Source organism: Erythrolamprus reginae, chromosome 2 (genome assembly GCF_031021105.1).
Source record: "Erythrolamprus reginae isolate rEryReg1 chromosome 2, rEryReg1.hap1, whole genome shotgun sequence".
Taxonomy (NCBI): domain Eukaryota; kingdom Metazoa; phylum Chordata; class Lepidosauria; order Squamata; family Dipsadidae; genus Erythrolamprus; species Erythrolamprus reginae.
Genome location: NC_091951.1, coordinates 151,553,971 through 151,576,050, shown reverse-complemented (window position 1 = coordinate 151,576,050; position 22,080 = coordinate 151,553,971). Strand labels below are relative to the sequence as shown.

Here is a 22,080-nt window from a genome sequence, read left to right as displayed (position 1 = left end):
TTTGAGAGCTAGATCAGAACTTGTTTGCTTGCAGACATTTCATTATCTAAATAGGTAATATCATCAGTGCATGGTTGTTGTTGCCTAGTCAGGTAATAAAATGTCTACAAGTAAAAAGACAAGCTGATAGTACACTAAGGACTTCATAGTACAACCCTGAATTCTCTTCAACTTGTAGGGAACTGTGTTCTGATCTAGCTCTCACAGTTTCATCACTGACTTATCTAAACCCAATTGGTTATTGGATTGGTTAGATAATATTGGTATTGGTTAGATCAGTGTTTCCCAACCTTGGCAACTTGCTGGCTGGGGAATTCTGGGAGTTGAAGTCCAGATATCTTCAAGTTGCCAAGGTTGGGAAACACTGGGTTAGATAACCTTCATTAGACAATGTACAGTATTGCTTAGACATTGATTCTGATTTTTCAGAACTTTTTAAAAAGTCCTCTATTTTTGCCAATTATTTTTTTCCTTTCACTGGCCCCAAACCCCAGAATATGTATGTTCATACAGCAGCTGTAGGAAAGGGAGTTATATACCAGTATGTAAGCTGGTATATGCACAAAGGATTTATCTCAGGGGTGAAATGCTCCCAGTTCTCTCATGCCTGTCAGTCAGTCATTGGACAGCTGGTCGCAAAGGGAGCGCAAGGCTCCGCCCACCTGCCCAGTTGTTGCCATTTGGGCTCTTTTACCTTTTGTGCATGCATAGAATGCTTTAAAGAACCCAAATGGTGCAGTCTGGGCAAGTGGGCGGAGCCTCGCGCTCCCTTTGCAACCGGCTCGCCAGCAACTGACAGGCATGAGTGAACTGAGAGCATTTCACCCTGATTTATCTGCATGAGGTAGTATTATACTTCATATGATTTGCCAAATGTTGTGTTAGTTTACTCAGGAGAGCTCCTGTCTGCTGATGGTCACGATCATTACTAACCCAGCTTTATGGTGTACTTGTGTGCAAACTGCTTCTTTATCTCACCTGCAGAAGTAGCCGCACCACTTCTGTCTTGCCATACAGTGCAGCTTCGTGCAAGGCAGTGCCTGTTTTCGTCTGCCTGTTGATCTCAATTCCAGCTTTCAGGAGTTGTCTGGGTGGGTTGAAAAACAAACAATGAGCATCAGCAGACCCCAAAATGGCCAGCTTGATTTTAGGTCAATCTAGGAGGTGTTAAATAGGAAATCACAGATAAATTCAAGAAATCAATTTGGAGGAAGCTTTTGTACTACAAGAATATACAATGGATGTGTATGCCATACAGTAATATATTTTAATTTATGGCATAATTAGGCTCAGACCTGAATGATGGCAATTTAGTGGTTGCTGCAGCTGAAAAATCCAAAATGCACTTAATTGCTATTTCCTAATCCATCATATATGACAGCATTGGCACAGTTCAAAACTAGCACAGATTGAGTTTATTAGGAATAAATTACAATTTGAAAAGGTAAGTATAAACTGTAAATACACAAAATTACGTATTACTTTCATTGGCCAGAGTGCAGAGCTGCAAAAAGAGAAGCGTTTAGGATACATTTTAGGAATTGGAAACTCATTGATAGTCCTCCCAACTTTTTAGCCTCTGCAGTATTTTATTAGCCCGTTGGAACAATGCTACATCACAATACTGTACAGCATTATTTTAAGGATACTGGAGAAAGGAACGGCGCCCTCTATTGGAAGATATATTTTGCTAAAGTAATGGCCAGTAGTAGACTCATCTATTAAGACTACTGCCTTTCTGCTTAGAAAATTACCTGATAATCTCCTTGTGCCCATTCTTGGCTGCCAGGTGTAGAGGTGTAGTGTAGTTGGGGTCACTTGTGTCTTTGAATTGTCCCTCAAGCAGAGCCACACACATATGGCTGTTTAGAAGCAACTGGGCTACCTAAAACGAATAAGGAATGATACAATGAATAAAATACAATAGACAGCTTATCTGACCAATGATAACTCATTGACAAGACCATCTATTCTGCAATGTAGATCATCTAATCTAGAACTCTCGTATGTCCCTGAAAGGATATTATATACGGTAGTTCCTTCCCAATTTCAGAGCGCACCTACTCTCCAGCTGGCACGTCTCTTACAGATGTTACTTTGGCACGGACGCTGCTCCTTCGGCAGCATTGCTTGTTCTTGGTGGCCGGAAGAGAGGTGGAGTTCTCCTCCAGCATCCCAGGCACAAGCAGCAGGATGAGAACCCCCGCACAGCCCCAGGAGAGGAGGAGGAGGAGCAGGACTGCTTGTTCTCAGTGGTTGGAGTGGGGGGGGAGTTCTCGCTTGTGCCTGGGATGCTGGAGGAGAAATCCCACCCCCACTTGCCAGCCACTGGGAACAAGCAGCTGTGCCCCTGCTGCTCTCCTAGGGCTGCACAGTGATTCTCACTCTGTCACTTGCAGCTGGGATTCTGGAAGAGAACCGCTGCCCTCGCCCGCCACTGAGAAGAAGTCTCGCTGCTGCTGCTTCTCTTTTGGGTGCCCGAGACGGCCAGGCACTCTGGACTGTGGGTGCACATCACTTTGGGCTGAAGTCCTGTTAGAAGTCCACTCAGGCAGGGAGGGAGAGAAGCCCCAACTGGCCGATCCTGTCTCCACGTCTTTGGGCACATGAGCTGTTCTTCGCACGCATGTGCACATCGGAAACAGGAAAATTATCTTCCTGGTAAGTGCATGCACACAGGGTGACGGTTCCTTTGGTTTCTGGTGCTTCTGTGTGCATGAAGACCAGCTGGCTGGTGCGCCAGAACCTGGAAGAGCAACAGGCTATGACTCCGCATGCCCGGAGAGATGGCTCTGCATGCCACTTCCCGCACATGTGCCATAGGTTTGCCATCAAGGCTCTAGAACATTGTTTCTCAAGCTTGGCAACTTGGAGATATTTGGACTTCAACTCCCAGAATTCCCCAGCCAGCAAATACTGGCTGGGGAATTCTGGGAGTTGAAGTCCAGATATCTTCAAGTTGCCAAGGTTGAGAAACAATGTTCTAGAATCTCTTGTTGAATATTTTGGTGGGGGGGGGGGGGGAGGGAGAGATACATTCTGGAGATCTGTCACTTTTCCCATTTCCCTCCTCTTGTTTTTCTTGTATTGTTTCCATATATTTTATAATTCTTATGTCACCATTTGTATAACTTTGTTTTTATTATATTGTTTTTATTCTTTTTTTCCAATCAATTTTTATGAAAAAAATTTAACGGAGTAAAAACAATACATTTAAAATAAAAAGATGTAAAGAAAAATAAAGGAAAAATTATAAGTTAATAAAAAAGAAATGAAAGAAAAAGCAATAAAGAAAAAGAAAAAATATATAACAATGTGGTTTTCCATCTTCTTTACAACAATTGCAAATGTATTTACTCGTATACTGTATCATTTCTTATTAAGATTACTCTTGCTCCAAAATGTTTCGCCCCACTCATGATCTTTCTGTTTTTCTATTTAGGTAAGGAAATATTTCTGAAATGGTGACCCAACGCAACATGGGTTTCCTAGTCCCTTTTTCAATGGCTATTTCTAATGTGACCATGACTCAAATAAAGAGGTCAGCTTCTGTCCTTCTGACCTCCAAGGAAGGCAAGTGCTTCGAAGCAGCCATTCCTCCCATTCCAGCAGCCCTGGGAAAGAAAACGTACATCTGCTTTGCTTCCAAGTCCTTAAAGAGGAACTGGGTCATCCAACTCTGTTATTATCAGCCACTTGGTTCTCTTTTTCTAGATTCCACCTGCCAATGTCCTTCACCCCTCCAAACACAGGTCATGTAACCCTTATAGAAGATGCTCCTACCCAAAAATGCTTCTGCAAGGATGCAGTTTTCGTGTGAGGTGAGGTGGATTAGTTTTTAACACTGATTAGACTTTGGTTTATATATCTCAGTGTTTTGAGGAACTCAGTGTATTTATAGTCCAGTGTGTTCTACAAAACCGGGAAACTGGGTTAATTAGCAAATCTGGGCTACCCATGGGCAGAATACCATGAAAACACAGCCAAGCTAAAGGTTATGCTTAGAGCAGCTTATTAAATGAGAAATGATTTCAACTTCAAGTTTGGTTTGGACCTGTCTTTGGCTATAAGTACACCATCACAAACTGTAGTTCAGAAGTCTTGAGTATATTATTTTATGTCAGGTTCATCATGCTATTTATGCTGTATTTATGCTACTAAAGCTGATGTTCAAAACACTTCTTGATTAATCATGAAAACAATATGCCACTCCCTTAGTTTCTTTGGTGCGATTCCTTAGATTAATGCTCCCCCACCCCACCCAATGTAGGGTTTATTTATATTTCCTGTTCTGCTCTTTAGCTGGGAGGAAGCTTCCCAGCCCAAGGAATTTCAAGAAGCTTCTGCACCTGTCCTAAATATCGGAGCCAGGAATCTACAGCCAGCTCCCAATTGGGTCAGGATGGAATGCCTGGCCTTCTATCCCAGCTGGCCTTGTCTCTGACTTCACAGCCCGAAAGGCATTTGTGTTTTTGTGTGGGAACTCTCAAGAGTACGGGGTCCCCAAACTTGGCAACTTTAAGACTTGGGGACTTCAAATCCCAGAATTCTCCAGCCAGCTATAACATATTTGATGTATATTCAAAGCCTTTATATAGGGAAAGCCTTATTTGGAACTGAGAATAAAACAAAAGCTATGCTGGCTGAAGAATTCTGGGAGTTGAAGTACACAAATCCTAAAGTTCCTAAGTTAAAAGAACTTTATTCAAGAGAAAACTCTGATTGCTTTGGAACTGTCGCGGAAAAAGACATCTAGTCATAGCAAGGCCTGACTGAAACTGCTGCCTGCCCAGAGTTTTTCAACCTCAGCAACTTTTAAAATATGTTGACATCCACTTCCAGAATTCTCCAGCCAGAAATAATTCTGGGAGGTCTCATAGGTATCCTGATGTTGCCAAGGTTGAGAATCACTGCTTTGGTGTAAAGACATACAGTGGTACCTCTACTTATTAATTCGTTCCATGACCAGTTCTTAAGTAGAAAAGTTTGTAAGTAGAAGCAATTTTTCCCATAGGAATCAATGGAAGAGCAAATAATGCGTGCAAACCCATTAGGAAAAAAAATAAAAGCTCGGAATTTGGGTGGGAGGAGGAAGAAGAGGAGGAGGACAGTCGTTGCTCAGAGCGAAGGGAACGTTTCTTTTATCTGGGCGCTGGTAGAGGTTTATTCCCTCTCCAAGCGCCCAGAGAAAGGAAAATGCTTCATTTGCTCTGGACTGCCAAAGCCTCCTTAAGCGCCACCGAAAGGCTCCTCTGGAAGCCCAAAAAAGCCCGAGATGGCCGGGATGAAAGGGGGAATGGCAGGAAACTGGCCGGGCCTTTGTGCTGCTGTCAAATTTCCTGGGAAATTTTTCCAGACTCGGGTTCTTAAGTCAAAAATGGTTCTTAAGAAGAGGCAAAAAAAATCTTGAGCACCCGGTTCTTATCTAGAAAAGTTGTTAAGTAGAGGCGTTCTTAAGTAGAGGTACCATTGTACATTTGGTTACCATAGAAAACTATAGGAAACTCAGAGCGATAAGGAAAACAATGTCTGATAGTTGATTTAAGGCTAGCTTAAGAAGCTTCACGGGGCAGGACAAGACAGAACAGGATGGAATTATATGGTATGCTTGATTGCTTTTCGTGCACCAGAATGCTTTTCAATAGACAGTGGATATGAACTAGACAGCTAGGGTAACCTTTTCTCTGACTTGTTTGCTTTGTAATACAAGGCGGTACGGGTGGTTCTGCTTACCTTCAGCCTCCCAAACTCACAAGCCAAGTCCAAGGGGGTTTTCTTAGCCTTATTTATAAGACACGGGTTGGATTGGTGCTGAAGCAACATCTCTGACTGCAGGCAAAACATGTAAGAACATGAAAGGAAGTCAGTGAATCTGGAGAAAGTGAATACACATCACAAGGAAATGACTTGTGTCCCTAGTGACACAACTCATTTCCCTGTGATGCATATTCAAAGCCTTTATACAGGGAAAGCCTTATTTGGAAGTGACAATAAAGCACAGCTATATATGGATCATAGTCGGCCTGTAATTTGCTTCTCCAACTCTTCCTACTATAGTTAAATTTCAGGCCAAGATACTCAGAAAGTTCTCCAGTGTTTTTTAGCCACTTTAAAGTTCTTTAATGCTCCCAGTTCACTTGTGCCTGTCGGTTGTAGAAGAGCCAATCATGAAGGGAGTGTGAGCTTTGTGCGTGCGCAGAGGGTAAAAGACCTCAAATGGCGGCATCTGAGCAGGTGGACACTCCCTTTGTCTCCTACAACGGACAGGCACGAGCAAACAGGGATATTTCACCCCCATCTGGTAGAAAGTAAACATCCTCTCAGGGAGTTTTATTAGCATTCTCTCAACCCTCTCAACACAATTGAAGCTGTGATTTTTTAGTCACTGAAAATCACTGGAAAGCTTTCCCACTGGACAAGGAGAAAGGATGCATTTTCTAAAAATTCACAAGCTCGTAAGAGTTCTAAGTATAATGCTTAGTATGGAAATAATCTCAGATTCTATCTTTTAAAAAATGTAAATAAAATGCTTGTTCTCATTTGTGTGCAATGCAAGTCCTGAGGAGGGCTTGAAAACCAAAAGAAATATGACAGAACTTTGGAGCTATTCCTAGAAAAGCTTTAATGTTATAAATAACCAGAGTAGGGAATTTTTTGGATGACAGTGATGGCATGTATATTTTTTCTTTCACCAGAGCAAAATATATACAACTCTGCTGAGTTTATTTCAGAATGCATTGCCCTGCCAAACTATGCTACCTATGAGACCAAATGTTTTTTGTCATCTTTCTTCCCTGTTTGTTTCCTGACAAAATCTGTATAAATGCTAACTTGGCACTGATTGCAGCTTACTTTCATTCTACTATTTAGAAAATTGCTTTACACCAAAGCATTATAATAGCTTTGCTATTCAATTTGTAACTTGATGTGTGTGTGTGTGAACATACAAGAAATATGAGGTTAAGAGGACAAAATGTTTTGGATTTTTTTTTTTTTGAAAAGACAAACTTAGAATTTTTTCATCAGTGAGGCTTGAAAACACACATTCATATCCTTCATCTGGTAGTACAGTGTTTCCCAACCGTGGCCACTTGAAGATATTTGGACTTCAACTCCCAGAATTCCCCAGCCAGCATTTGCTGGCTGGGGAATTCTGGGAGTTGAAGTCCAGATATCTTCAAGTTGCTAAGGTTGGGAAACACTGTGGTAGTACATGCTTTACAGGAAGTGGGGAGATTGAATTGTATTCTTGTTTCTATTTCCTCAGAGAACCAGGTGATTATACACAATTAATGCTTCATTTCAGGATAATATTGTATAAGATGCATAAGAAATCATGTGTTGTTTATCTTTACAGAAGTACATCAGCAAATTTACTTCTCCATATATAACTTTAAAAATGAGGGTTTGACTTATCACACAGAGTTAGGAGAACCTCTTTCATCTTTTACTTCCTCCATCATAACCCCCCACTTACCACTTCGTAGTGGCCGTACTGGGCAGACAGGTGCAGTGGGACCTGCCCGTCCAATGATGCCATGTTGACTGAAGCAGATGCCCGTAGCAGGAGGCGTACTGGTTCCACCTTCCCTTGCCAGGCAGCATAGTGTAAAGGGCGCATTCCTGTAGAAGGCAAATATCAGAAAGGAAAATACAGAGATAAGCCTCCTAATGTGGAAACTATAGAGCAGTGTTTCCCAACCTTGGCAACTTGAAGATATCTGGACTTCAACTCCCAGAATTCCCCAGCCAGCGAATGGTGGCTGGGGGATTCTGGGAGTTGAAGTCCAGATATCTTCAAGTTGCCAAGGTTGGGAAACACTGCTATAGAGGGCCACATGGGGAATGTAGATATATAAGAAATTAAACTAAAAAACAAAACAAAAACATACAGATAGTCCTTGACTTAAAAGCATAATTAGAGTCAGAATTTCTGTTGCTAAGCAAAGCAATTAAGCAAGTTGTGTCCTATTTTATGATCTTCCTTTTTGGCCACAGATGTTAAGCGATTCACCCTAGTTGTTAATCAAATCCAACTTCCCCCATTAACTTGCTTGTTGGAAACTAGTTGAGAAGGTTGCAAATGATGATCATGTGACTGCGGGGCACTGTAACCATTGTAAATACATGCTGGTTGCCAAGCATGCAAATTTTGATGACATGACTATGGGGGTGCTAATAACAATCATAAGTGTGAGAACTGGTCTCTAAAAAAAGAAACCACTGATATACCTTTGCTAAATCGAATGGTTCTACGTTGTACTTGTACTAGATCTTTGAATCTTAACCAACCACGGGTTAGGACTGGTGCAATAAGCAAACAATCTCTACTGGGGCAGAAGATGGGGTACAGTTCTTTGTTCGCGTTCCAAAATATTACTCAAAATACAGCATCCCTAGAAGCAATGTTGTCTATCACATTGTTAACAAATGACACTTTTAATTAGTGAGACGAGAGTGATTCTCCTACAGAGAACATTTGAGCAGATCCTTCTCCTCCTTGATCATGCACGGGGAGAAGCTAGCATAGGCAAATGTCTTACCATTTGTGTCCTTAATATCCACAATGGCCTGTGCCTCCAGCAGCAGGGAGATAAGCTCCAGGCTTCCAACCAAGGCTGCATGGTGCAAAGCTGAAAACCTGATACCAAGAAAAGAAAAAGAAAAGAATAGGATCACTTGATGGGGGCAGGCAACCTCAGTGACTCCTGAACATACAGTGAGGAGATACGTTGAGAACTCAAAACTACTAAGAAGGACACCACAAGAAATATAATTACATTTAGGCACACTATCCACATAGGGATCCAATTTTTTTTACTATTGTTTCTGTGGGCGTGGCCTGGTGGGCATGGTACTAGAAGGATACCGCAAAATCCCCATTCCCCCTAACTCTGGGGCCAGCCAGAAATGCTATTTGCCGGTTCTCCGAACTATTCAAAATTTCTACTATCGGTTCTCTGAACTACTAAAAAATTTCCACTACGGTTCTCCAGAACCTATCAGAACCTCCTGGATTTCACCCCTGGATCCATCTTAGCATGATTCCTCTCTGCACATCTTCTTGGTGGTTATACCATTTTGAATGATGATTCTAGTCCTCCATATAGAGTAATATATAAAATTTATATTTATATATAAAATATATAGTCAGCACTGTACTCTGTAATCAGAACTGCAGAAAAAACAATTGTTGCCAACATGCCTTCCATTGAGGACCTGTATACTGCACAAGTCAAAAAGAGGGCAGTGAAAATATTTACTGACCCCTCGCATCCTGGACATAAAATGTTTCAACTCCTACCCTCAAAATGTCGCTACAGAGCAGGGCACACCAAGACAACTAGAAACAAGAACAGTTTTTTCCGGAACGTCATCAGTCTGTTATACAAATAATTCCCTCAGCCCTGTCAAACTATTTACTAAGTCTGCACTACTATTACTACTAGTTTTTTCTCAACATTCCTATCACCCATTTCTTCCCACTTATGACTGTACAGCTGTAATTTGTTGCTTGTATCCTTAAGTTTATTAATATTGTTTCTTGATTGCTTATTTGACCCCTATGACAATCATTAAGTGTTGTACCTCATGATTCTTGACAAATGTATTTTTTTTTCTTTTACGTACACTGAGAGCATATGCATCAAAGACAAATTCCTTGTGTGTCCCATCACACTTGGCCAATAAAGAAGTCTACCTATCTTCTATCTATCTACACAGTACAGTATAAGCATTGGACACAAACCAAGTTTAAACTCTTATTCGGCTTTGTCGCTAACTAGCTACCCTTAGGCTAGCCATTATTCTTCAGACAAATCTATTATGAGAAACGGGGTTTTTATGTGACCACCATTAATTTTGGGGGGAGAAAAGGAAGCATTTCCCCAATATGATGTATTCCAGATGTGGTTGACCATAATGTTCAACCAATTTAGTTGCTATGATGGCTGGAAAGTGATACTTCATAGTATACTTCAGTATTTCTGGGACGTATTAATTTGGGAAAGATATGTTGAGATATTGGTGTCCTGGCAAATAGAGAGATTCTGAATTCAGAGACGCTTACAGTAAGAGACTTTGGTATGCTTCTTTCTTTGTGGAGGTGTTGCCATTTACACTGTTTCAGCACTGGCCAAACAAGCCCAGAATGCTTAATGACACATTTCTTTTTCTGGCATTTTCCTGTTAATGTTCCTCAAACTTTTTTCGTTTTCCTTTAAAGACTTTGTTATACATACACTGTGTGCACATGGGAATGTCTGCTGCCATGGTTCTGCAGGACACAAACAATCCCCTCTTGGCTCTAATACATAGAGGACTTTGAGCAAGCTGCTAAGATGTGCCTTTATGTGTGCATTTTGGTACCCTCCACGCCTAGGAAAGCAAGGATGGACATACCTTAGCACTAACTGACTATTTTATTTTAAAAGCTATAGGCTGAGCCACAATATAGTCTTAGAAGTGGACTCTTCTAAAGGTTTAGCCTATGGAGAGGGGCAGCATATAAATCTAATAAATAAACAAACAAATAAATAAATAACAACAACAACTATTATTATTACTATTATTATTATTATTATTATTATTATTATTATTATTATTAACATGACAGAAGATGAGAAATAAATGCGGACTAACTATTTTATTGGACCGAATTCCTTCAATGTAATTTTAAATCTAAAATAATCTAAATCCAGCTTTAGTTTTTATATTGATGTCATCTACCTGTTTGCCTTGGCCCTGTCTAGTTTTAAACCATGGTCCCCAGCATGCTTACAGCCTCACTCCCTCAAGTTGTATAGTCTGATTTAGGGTGCTCCTGTTAAGAGTTCAGTAACTGGCAGGCATGCACGAGGATCTTCAGCAAGTGTTATATTTTTAATCACCGTCCCATCTAAAAAGGACTAAGATGCCTGCCTTGCTCATAAAGGCACAAGGGATTTTTTTTTGCTCATCAAAATATGAGCGGATTTTTGTCATTTCTCGAATTTGTTTTTTAAAGGGTACAAGCAGTCTTGTAAGAGGATTAAGCCATCTAATGCGTTACTTCTTACAGTGGTGTGTGACTGTGTGTGTGTGTGTGTGTTCAGAGTAGGACCCAAAAGGTCAGACAGAAAAGCTAATGCTGGCCTGTGGACAAGTGACCAGCTGTCTCTCAGTAGGGGGAGCATCTCCCCTCCCCTTCCCCAATAACCTCCCTGGACTTGTCCTGCTTATGGCCGTCTCTTTCCCAGACCCACTTTCCTATTGCCCGAGTGTGTGAGGCCACTGCGGATGAATAGATCTTGTGTTTGGGGTTTGTGAAAGAGGCTTGTTTATCCAGACCCCCTCCTCCCCCGCTGGCTCCCGCCTTCCCCTTGCTTAGTGCCGATTTCATTCATTGGAAAGGACGGAGGGTAGCTCGGGACCCACGGGAACCCAGCCTCTACGGCAATGGTGCCCCAGATCGCGGCACTATTATCCCCGGCAGGATGTGAAACGTGTGGAGGGCAACTTCAGTAGCAGACTGGTTTGGCCCTCTGACACTGTTCAGTAGCGATGGGCACCCACTGCAGATTGGGAGCAGTTGTCCCATTTGGCCTGCCGTAGGAGCCTGTCTGAGAGGATTTAATAGCAGCCATTAACGCAAGGAATTAACGCAACACCACCAGTCCCCCTCTGCACACTGACAGTCTCCGTCAGGGAGGTCTTTTCTTAGCCAGAAGCAGCCAGCAAGCAGTCACCTCATGCTGGGCTTCTGCTGCAGGCCTGGAGGCTCCAATTATCGCCACGGTAACCTCTCAATGGGAAGGAGAGCTCTCACAGCCAGGAAGACTGGCCAGAGCCCTGTGCCCAATCCAAGGGGCAGGCCCAAAGAGCTAGGAAGAATAGCCACCGAGAGCTGTATTGGCATTGCCCAGCAGGAGTTGGTAACCTGTGGGAGTCCCAGGGAGGTTATGGCAGCCTGTTGAAATTCTCAGTGTTACTGAAACAACCAATAAAAAGGGCACTTTCTGCCCCCTCCGTCTGCAACAAAGATTTCCTACAGCCCATCGAGAGACTCTGAAGTATTCATTCTGCCATAAATCGAGATGCAGCTGAAACTGGAAAAATCACCTTATAACACTGATGTTATTTGACAAATGGAGCAGTGATAGCACAAATGCAGAGATGGCCATCTCATCACTGCTAGATCCAGCGGTGGGCTACTGCCCGGATAGGGGGGATGCAGTGGGGTAGCAAAAATGGACCTCCACCCCAGGGCACCCAATTTGCACTGAAAGATGCTGAAAGAAAATGCAGGGCGCCCTGCATAAGCCACGCCCACAGTGTGGTAGTAAAAAATTTGGTGGCCCTTCGCTGGCTAGATCCCATGATGTATCTTGGAGGAGAGTTATTTATTTATTTTATTTTTATTTATTTATTTATTATTAGAGTTGAAAGGGACCTTACAGGTCATCAAGTTCAACCCCCTGCTTGAGCAGGAAATCCTACATCACTCCAGCCAAATGGCAGTCCAATCTCCTCTTGAAAATATCCAATGTTGGGGAGTTTGCAACCTTCACAAGATCTTGGCTAAGATCACCTAATGAGAAACTGACAAAGTGAGAGTATAACCAATGGCTTCTTGACATGTAGTCATCTATCCTCTTAACCACGAAACCTATGCACCATGGTAATAGCTGAAACACATGGCTCTAACTCAGCGTTTCCCAACCGGTGTGCCGCGGCACACTAGTGTGCCGCGAGACATGGCCAGGTGTGCTGCGAAGCTCCTAGGGAAGCTCCAGCTGGGCGGGGCGCTGCCGGCGCCCCTGCCTGAGTGTCGTCCTGTGGATGGTCTTGGGCTTCACAGTCGCTTCCTGGTTCCCTCTCCTCTCACCGCCTGTGTCTCCCGCTGTCGCCTCCCACCAAGCCGGCGGCAGTTGCCGTGGGTTCCTCGAGTGGGAGCTGCCGCTTCCCTCCGGCCAGCCCAGCCACGCTGCCGTAGAAAGCACAGAGGTTATTGCCACCGCTTCTGCCTCCACTCAGGGAGCCACCGTGGTCACCGCGCCTTTTCCTCTCGCTAAGCTCAACCACGATGGCTCCCGGAGTGGAGGCAGAGGCGGCGGCAATAACTTCTGCACTTTCTACGGCAGTGTGGCTGGGCTGCCTGGAAGGAAGCGGCAGCTCCGGCCCGAGGAATGAGGCGCTGGCGGTAGACACAGGCAGTGGGAGGAGAGGGAACCAGGAAGCAACCGTAAAGCCCAAGACCAGCCACAGGACGACCTTCAGCCAGGGGCGCCGGGACTGCGCGCAGCCATGGTGGGAGTAGCGTGAGAAAGAGAGGATTCCATCCCACGAGGAGACGCCCACCGAGCTGCAGGTCCCGCTGCCGTCGCCTTCTTTCCCTCCGCCTCTTTCTCCTCATGCAGCCTGAGCCCGCCTTTGCGAGTCCGCCCTGGTTTCGCTTCGCCCCATGATTTCCCCGCAATTTCATCCAGGCCACCTCTTGCCTCCTTTTGAACTGCGGGAAAATCTGCGGGCGAAGCAAAAGCCAGGGCGGGAGAGAAGCGCGGGGGTGGGGAAGGAGGAGAGCCCCTCAGCGCTTCCCCTCCGCCAAGCTGCCTGCTTGTCCTCGCGCCTCGTTGCTACCTCCTGCCTTTTTCCAGGGGCCTTTAGAAGGTACCCAGGGAAGGGGGGGATTGGGGGTGGCTGCAGGGGCTTCTCGTCCTCCTCATCCGGCTGCTAACGCCCGCCCGGCCCCTCTTGCAGTCCCTTCACCGAGCGCTTTTGTCCCAGGCTGTCAGCGTAAGGGCTACAGGACAGGCGGGGCAGGCGTTCTTCTCACAGCTGAGGCAGGATTTGGAATGTCGGGTGTGTGTGCATGCGGGCTCCGCATCCCCCTGCCACCCGGAACTTTTAAAATAAGAAAAACCTTCGCCGGCCTCCGCAGAGAAGAAAGGAAGAGAGAGAAAGAGAGGCAGAGAGAGAGAGAGAAAGAAAGAGAGACATAGCAAGAGAGACAGAGAGAGAGAGAGAAAGAGAGACAGAGAAAGAGAAAGAGAGAGAAAGAAAGAGAGCTAGCAAGAGAGAGAGAAAGAGAGACAGAGAAAGAGAGACAGAGAGAGAGAAAGAGATAGCAAGAGAGACAGAGAAAGAGAGAGAAAGAAAGAGAGAGAATGAAAGAGAGATAGCAAGAGAGGCAGAGAGAGCAAGGGAGAGAGAAAGACATATAGGGAGGGAAGGAGGGAGAGAGAAAGAGAGCAAAAAAGAGAGGAAGAAAGAGGGATGGAGAGAGAGAAAGAAGGGAAGGAAGAGAGAGAAAGAGTGAGGGAGAAATAGAGCGAAATGGAGGAAGATTTTTTTTTGTCAAAATTTTTCTTTAGCCGCGCCCCCCCCCCCCCCCCCCCCCGGTTCAGTGTTCCCCAGGATTTTGAAAATATGAATAATGTGCCGCGGCTCAAAAAAGGTTGGGAAACACTGCTCTAACTCTCACAGCTTTTATTTGCTTTAAATTCTTGGTGTGTATTATAGTACAACATTTAATCCAGGGCTGGGTTCCAACTTATCTCACTGCCAATTTGCTTCCTCCTGCACTGCGTGGCTGTGCCTCATTTGCACATGCACACATGTGCAGTGCAAACCCCCCCCCCTCAAAATAAAAACAAAACAAAACAAAAATGGCAAAAACAAAAGGGTGATGCATGCACAGTGTCGGAAACTTGGTTTCTGTGCATAAGGAAAAAATTACTTTTAAAAAAAAATGGTGGTGTCTACCATTCCGGTTTGGTGACATCATTGTCACATCACCAGGGGGTTGCTATTGGTTTGTGATTTAGTTTACAGAAACACTAGAGAACAGCTGCTGTTGACAAGAGAAGGGTGTAATCAATGGTTAGGATATAATAACTCAACAATTAATTAATTCTTAGAATCATTAAAGAAATGTTAGCTTTTACGATTTGTTAAATAGAAGATTAAACTCTGCACTAATGAATACATCGAATATGTTATAAATTGAATACAAATGTAAACTTTAACAAACACAGAAGAATTATGAGTTTTAAAATTTATAAGTTTCAAAATTGATGAGTTTCTAGAATGTTTCATCTTACAAAAGCGAAGTCCTGGCAAATTCCTAGTGGCAATATAATTTATAAAAGCTACATAAAAATGTATTGCCTGCATTCCAAACATAAATTTATTATGAATTTATGTATATTTTATATGGGTGTGTATGAATGGTTCTTCTCATGTCAACTGCAACATTTTCATTTCCATCATTCTGTAAGTTTGTACTTGGCATATAAGGAATAAAAATATCAAGAAGTAATAATGCCCTAGTTGATAGTACAAGTTCTTTGCCCAGAAACAGAATTTATCACCCACCACCACCACATGGTATCTACAGATCTCCTTTTTCTGAAAGAATGTTGGAAGAAATGCACTCATAAACCAACTGTCAACTGAGCATGTTTGTGAACAACTGACTGAAAGCCTGTCAAAAGAAATTATTTTGACCTGCTCTATACGGTAGGATTTCTTGCTTTCTGCCACCTTAGGCTCTAAAATTCTTCATTTAAACTTGAAATTTAAGACAGCTTAATGAACTCAAGCTTTTGACATAATCTTACATTGAATTGTTACGTTATATTGATTGCTTAATGCCTTATTTTACTACTTTTATTTTAGTCTACGGAGAGGGGCGGCATACAAATCTAATAAATTATTATTATTATTGTTGTTGTTGTTGTTGTTGTTATTATTGGTGTTGTTGTTATTATGATTACTTGGACATTAGGAGATATCGAAACATTTAAATATTAAAGGGTTAAGTAAGGTTCAGGAGGGAAGTGTTTTTAATAGGAAAGTGAACACAAGAACAAGGGGACACAATCTGAGGTTAGTTGGGGGAAATATCAAAAGCAACGTGAGAAAATATTATTTCACTGAAAGAGTAGTAGATGCTTGGAAGAAACTTCCAGCAGACGTGGATGGTAAATCCACAGTAACTGAATTTAAACATGCCTGGGATAAACATATATCCATCCTAAGATAAAATACAGGAAATAGTATAAGGGCAGACTAGATGGACCATGAGGTCTTTTTCTGCCGTCAATCTTCTATGTTTCTACTTTATACAGCAAAATGCTTATGAAAAGACCACTACCAGGACTACTATGAACCTCTAAGTTGAGCGGTCCCCAAGTTCAAAACTGGGCTGAAGTTGAGATGGGCAAGCACATGCCCATGAATCTCCATCCATGTGAGGGGCAGACAAACATGCACATGTGAAGCTCCTCTCACACGAGTGGAGGACACTTGCACTCGCACACAAAGCATCGTTTACGCAAATAGAGCTTCACATGTTAGTGCCCTCTGCTCACGTGAGTGGAGCTCCGCCTGCTAGCACAGGCACCTTCCATTCGTGTGAGTAGAGCTTTGTGCGGGGTGCAAGTATTTGCTGTTTGCACGATGGAGTTTTGCACACAAGTGCAAGCACCCTCTGCTCACGCACAAAACTCCATGCACATGAGTGGACAGCATACACGCCCACCACTCCCACAAATGGAGTTGGGGATGTACATGTGCACCTACCTCTCACATGCCCACCGCCCGTCGGGATGGGCCACCAAGTTAGGAAGGTTGGGGACTGCTGCTCTAGTGCAGTGTTTCCCAACCTTGGCAACTTGAAGATATCTGGACTTCAACTCCCAGAATTCCCCAGCCATTCGCTGGCTGGGGAATTCTGGGAATTGAAGTCCAAATATCTTCAAGTTGCCAAGGTTGGGAAACACTGCTCTAGTGGATAGGATTGCAACCATAGTACATTCCAATTTGAATATCTCCTATGGTCCACTCAAGACTCATCTGTATGACTGTATTTTATATTAAGGGTTTTAACTGTTTTTTTAAAAAAATCATTTGATTTGTACTGTGTTTTGCTGTTGTGAGCCGCTTTGAGTCTCCGGAGAGGGGCAGCATACAAATCTAATAAATCTAATCTAATCTAATCTATAATTTTTATGGCTGTTCCTTAAAAATTTTTATGGCTGTTCCTCCTGGTCTCTTTGTCGGCATGCAATCTCTAGCAGGACCATCTCAAGACATTTTTCTGCCTAAGAGGAAGCAGCAAACTTTTCCAATCAATGTGTAAAGTAAACAAAGTCAAATTATTATGAGGCAGAAATAGCTCATGTACACCCCTGTATTCCTGGCAATATTCCCAATAACAAAACAGAAGTCTAAGATTTTGCTTTCGCTTATTCCCTCACATAGGTTCCTCCTTCTACCAAATAGGAGGCCTGGGTCTGATATCTAGGTTGAGCATCTGACTAGTTTATGCCAAGGCCCCTCAATTCATTGTGGAAGGAATATTTCGAAAATTTCCATCACATTTCTTCATACATCTTAGACTGCATCTAGCTCAGAATCTGAGTTATTCCTTTTAACTCGAATGTCAAAAGATTAACTGTCACAAAGGCACATTTGCCTGATTCATTTGAAGATTTGTGGGAGTTAGATGCAATCTTCCTGTTAGAACAATTGGTCTGCAAAAATAAAAGGAGGTGGCAACTAGAAAACTAGAAAATCATTCTGCTCCACTTAATATCAGGATTGGGAATTAATACTTGGGTATTAATATAAATAGATGATGACTGAGGATCACTAGCTACATGTTCATGCATTTAAACAGCTGCGGCTTTAACCCACTGAATTATGCATGTATAATATGACTGCAGCCCTTAATCCATTGTACTGTAGCTATTCTGGGAAATTATTGTACTTCTTCAGAAGTGATTTGGTCCCCCCCCCCCCCCCCCAGGAAGCACAGTGATATTTCTTCAAAGGGTCTGTGGCTGCAGATCCCACATCTCTCTTGATGCAAGCTCCAAAACCGGCTTTCTCCAATTTGCTTGCCATCCATTTCCAGCCATTTGGGAGTTATAAACTATATCTGTTAGTAGGACACAAGACCTAAGAATTTGAATGAAGTTCTGCCTGAAGTATTTTAAGGACAGATTTCTATTTTAGATTTAAGTTTTGCACTCATAATGTGAAATGATGCACACAAAGTCATACAGGGTGTCAATGGCAGGGCAAGGGACAAAACATATCCAGTGTTAACCTTCAGCTTGCAATCAGAGTAGAACTCATGGAGAAAGCAATAACTACAAATTCTTCATATGTCCATAATGAAGAACTGAGCTAATTGCAGGGTGTATATATGTTTCTCCCCTAAGTTTGGTTATCCCACACACTCCAATTGGATGGGAACCAGTGGTGGGCTACAAGCCGGAACGCTAAATTGCGCTCGCCACCGCGGCTCATGTGCTTTTTGGGCCAGCGCAATGTTGCTTCTGCACCTGTAAAGGTAGCAAAATTGGTGACGGTTTTTTTTGCTTCCGCGCATGCCGAAACACGGATGCACCTGCGGCTCCGTGCGCGATTTTGCTACCTTCACAGGTGCAGAAGCAAAATCGCGCTGGCCATGCAAGCAGTTAAGAGCCATATCATTGAGCGCAATTTAGCGTTCCGGCTCGTAGCCCACTGCTGGTGGGAATATTTTGTGTCCCCTCCCTGAATAAATGGTGGGATCCAGGAAGCATGGTTTTCCCATTGTGGCAACTGCACTCTGGAGTAATCTCCCCAACATACATTTGGCCCCTATTTTGTTGCCTTTAGAAAGACATTAAAAACCTGGGTTGTTCTCAATTTGTGGGAATGGGATGATGGGAATTTCCCAGATTGAGAAGTACATAAATGGGATTTCTTGGTTGCCTATTACAATCAAGTTTTTATATTTTAATTAAAGCAGCTCATTTTGTTGCGTTTTTAATTTATGATATGCTGGCCAAACCAGGGGTTGGTTCTAACTTACCTCGCTGCCAGTTCGCTTCCTCCCATGCTGGGTGGCTGCGTGTGCATTGTGCGCTGCATGGCCATGCTGTGTGGCTGCGCACACACGCTTTGCGTGCCTGCACAGTCCTGAAAATTCACTTTTTTAAAAAAGAAGCCCAAAACAAGATGGCGATGCATTCGCAGTGCTGGAAACTCAGCTTCTGCACATGCGCAGAAAAAAAAATCAGCAAAAAATCCCCCCCCCCTCAAAAAAAGATGTCAGACCAATAGAATCATCTCCGTGATGTTGCTAGCGATTTGCTACTGGTTCAGACGAACCAGTGCAAACTGGGAGGAACCCATCTCTGGTCCAGATCCACAATTTTCAAATTAGGTAGCCATATATATATATTTTAAAAAATAAGTAACAAAATTCTATTTAAATCATGAATACTTTTGTCTTTGTTTAATTACATACCCATCCACATCCTGGTAGTTCACATTCAGTCGTTTAGTTGATCCCAAGAGTTCTAGAGGGAGAGAAGGAGAAGGAGAAGAAGGGGTTTGTGTCAGTTTAGTATATTGAGGAATGTGGGATGTGTTCTGTATGAAGGCAAATTTAGAGACACATATATTTAGCAATGTTTTTCATGGGAATCTGCAACACTATGAAGGCTTTATAAGGAAGTATCTTGGCCACAGATATTGTGCTCAACTCCCAAGTCAGAATATTACCAGAAAAGTGATTTAGTAGCAAACTCTTGTTGCCGTCAATGTTGGCTCTAACCATAGTTTAGAACGAATGCATTAATGTTTCTTTGAAAGAACAGACAGATAATGAAATAATCAGTTAGTATAAAGAAGTATACTCAAGGCACACTTTCCCTTCTGCTTTTCTGATGGCATATACAGTGTTCCCTCGATTTTCGCAGGGGATGTGTTCCGAGACCGCCCGCGAAAGTCGAATTTCCGCGAAGTAGAGATGCGGAAGTAAATACACTATTTTTGGCTATGAACAGTATCACAAGCCATTTCTTAACACTTTAAATCCCTAAATTGCAATTTTCCATTCCCTTAGCAACCATTTCGATTATTACTCACCATGTTTCTTTATTAAAGTTTATTAAAAAAAATATTTATTAAAGGTGGACGAAAGTTTGGTGATGACATATGACGTCATCGGGCGGGAAAAACCGTGGTATAGGGGGGAAAACCGCAAAGTATTTTTTAATTAATATTTTTGAAAAACCATGGTATAGCCTTTTTGCGAAGTTCGAACCCGCGAAAATCGAGGGAACACTGTATTTAGATGGGTCTTTTTTGCTTTATCAGGAACAGTTCTGTAGTCATTCTGAAATTATAGTTGCCGTCCTAATAGAAGAACTGATGGTAACGACAGCAGCAAATCTGGTGTTCCAATAGATAAGGGCGTGGGGTTCCTGCTTCTACCTATAATTGGCCCTTGCCCCAAGCCTGCCCGACTCACCTTGCTGTGCACAGAACAGCACCTGGCCCATCCCTCCAGTCTCTTCTTCCTTTCCAATTTCTTTAGCATTGCCTTCTATATTCTGTTCTTCGTGAGCACCAGCTTGGGACTAGCCCCCTTCTTCACTTCACTTTTCCTCAAAACAGTGGCCGCAAATATTCCCCGCTCCAACTGATTACTTCCACAAAACCAGCAAGCAAAATCCCCCTTTCCCCATCAACGTTGGGCACTGGTTCAGTATCCCCGCTTTCCTTCTATCAGAGATGCCTGCATTTATATAGTGGCATATGCGGAAATATGGAAAAAAAACAAACCCCTGACATTTATTTTGTCCCCAGCTCCCTTCAGCTTTCCTGCTGCCAGGAAAAAGCCCACCCACATCAGATGGCTGGCATTTTTTCCTTCAGAGGCAGAGGTGGCAGATCCAGAGTTTTAAAACAAAGGCATTGTGTTTGCCTGACATTCCATCTACCTTGCTTATTCTCCCAGTACCCCACTTTTTGGTGGCCTACTTTGGGGATAACTCCACAATGGAGAGGCCCCTTCCAGTTTCCAAATGAAGTGTTGAGACTGAAGCAATTATGATGCTCTCTCCCATACACAGAAGCCCATGCATTTATTATCTTTCACATGATAATGGAGCCATTCAGGAATCTGAATGTAAAACAACTAGACATCAACAACAGAAAATTGTGACATTTGTGGGTAGGATATATAAGCAAGAACCAGTTTTATCTGTTAGCTTTCTCTATACAGTGATCCCCCGCTCGTTGCGAGGGTTCCGTTCCAGGACCCCCCGCAACGAGCGGGTTTTCGCGAAGTAGCGCTGCGGAAGTAAAAACACCATCTGCGCATGTGCAGATGGTGTTTTTACTCCCACAGCGCTAGCGAGGAGCCGAAGATTGGGGGCGGCGCGGCTGTTTGCCGCCGGCTGTTTGCCGAACGGCTTGTCCACGCTGGCTCTCGGCGCTTTCGAGCTGAGTCCGGGAGCGAATTCGCTTCCGGACTCAGCTCAAAAGCGCCGAGAGCCAGCGCCAGCGAACGGCTTGTCCGCGCTGGCTCTCGGCGCTTTCGAGCTGAGTCCGGGAGCGAATTCGCTTCCAGACTCAGCTCAAAAGCGCCGATAGCCAGCGCCAGCGAACGGCTTGTCCGCGCTGGCTCTCGGCGCTTTCGAGCTGAGTCCGGGAGCGAATTCGCTTCCGGACTCAGCTCAAAAGCGGCGAGAATGAACGGCGTGGGCGGGCGAAGGGCGGGCGGCAGCGAGGAGTTTGCGTGGGCGGTGGGGAAACTCCTTGCTGATGCCCGCTGCTCGCCCTCCCGCCAGCAAGAGGGGGAAGACCCAGGGAAGCCGCCCAGCAGCTGATCTGCCGGGCCCCATCTACGCATGCGTGCCCATAGAAAAAAGGGCACGCATGCGTAGATGGTGTTTTGACTTCCGGGTTCAAAAATCGCAAATTACCCCGTTCGCAATGGTTGGGGACGCAATAACCGGGGGATCACTGTATATAATTTATTCTCTATTGGTTCACAAATACTTTGTCCTGCAATTTTTTTCCTCTATAGCACTATCTCTACAAGATAGACACTCTGTTAGAGAGAAGTTCCCTGGGGATGAATCTAAAAGCTCAGAAGACTAACCCTCTGGTCCCAGTGACCAACCCAGACTGGATTCTACAAGATGGATTGATTTGAGGGAGAGTGATTTTTCTAAAGTAATCCATTGAGTTTCTATGTCTGAAGGTGGACTTGAACTTGAATCTTCAGAAATAATTCAGCCCTGTCCCCTA

General features: G+C 43.6%; 1 protein-coding gene across 5 annotated transcripts in view; it reads right to left on the bottom strand.

Moving 5' to 3' along the window:
* Positions 1–22,080, bottom strand: part of CASKIN2 (CASK interacting protein 2) — a 142,784-nt gene that overhangs the window by 33,068 nt on the left and 87,636 nt on the right. For all 5 annotated transcript variants that reach the window (XM_070739929.1, XM_070739930.1, XM_070739931.1 and 2 more), the window contains exons 3-8: positions 19,286–19,337; positions 8,544–8,641; positions 7,478–7,623; positions 5,734–5,829; positions 1,755–1,885; positions 979–1,087 (exon numbers count right to left, since the gene is read on the bottom strand). In XM_070739929.1, coding sequence (XP_070596030.1) covers positions 979–1,087; positions 1,755–1,885; positions 5,734–5,829; positions 7,478–7,623; positions 8,544–8,641; positions 19,286–19,337 — 632 coding nt within the window. The remainder of the gene's footprint in view (positions 1–978; positions 1,088–1,754; positions 1,886–5,733; positions 5,830–7,477; positions 7,624–8,543; positions 8,642–19,285; positions 19,338–22,080) is intronic.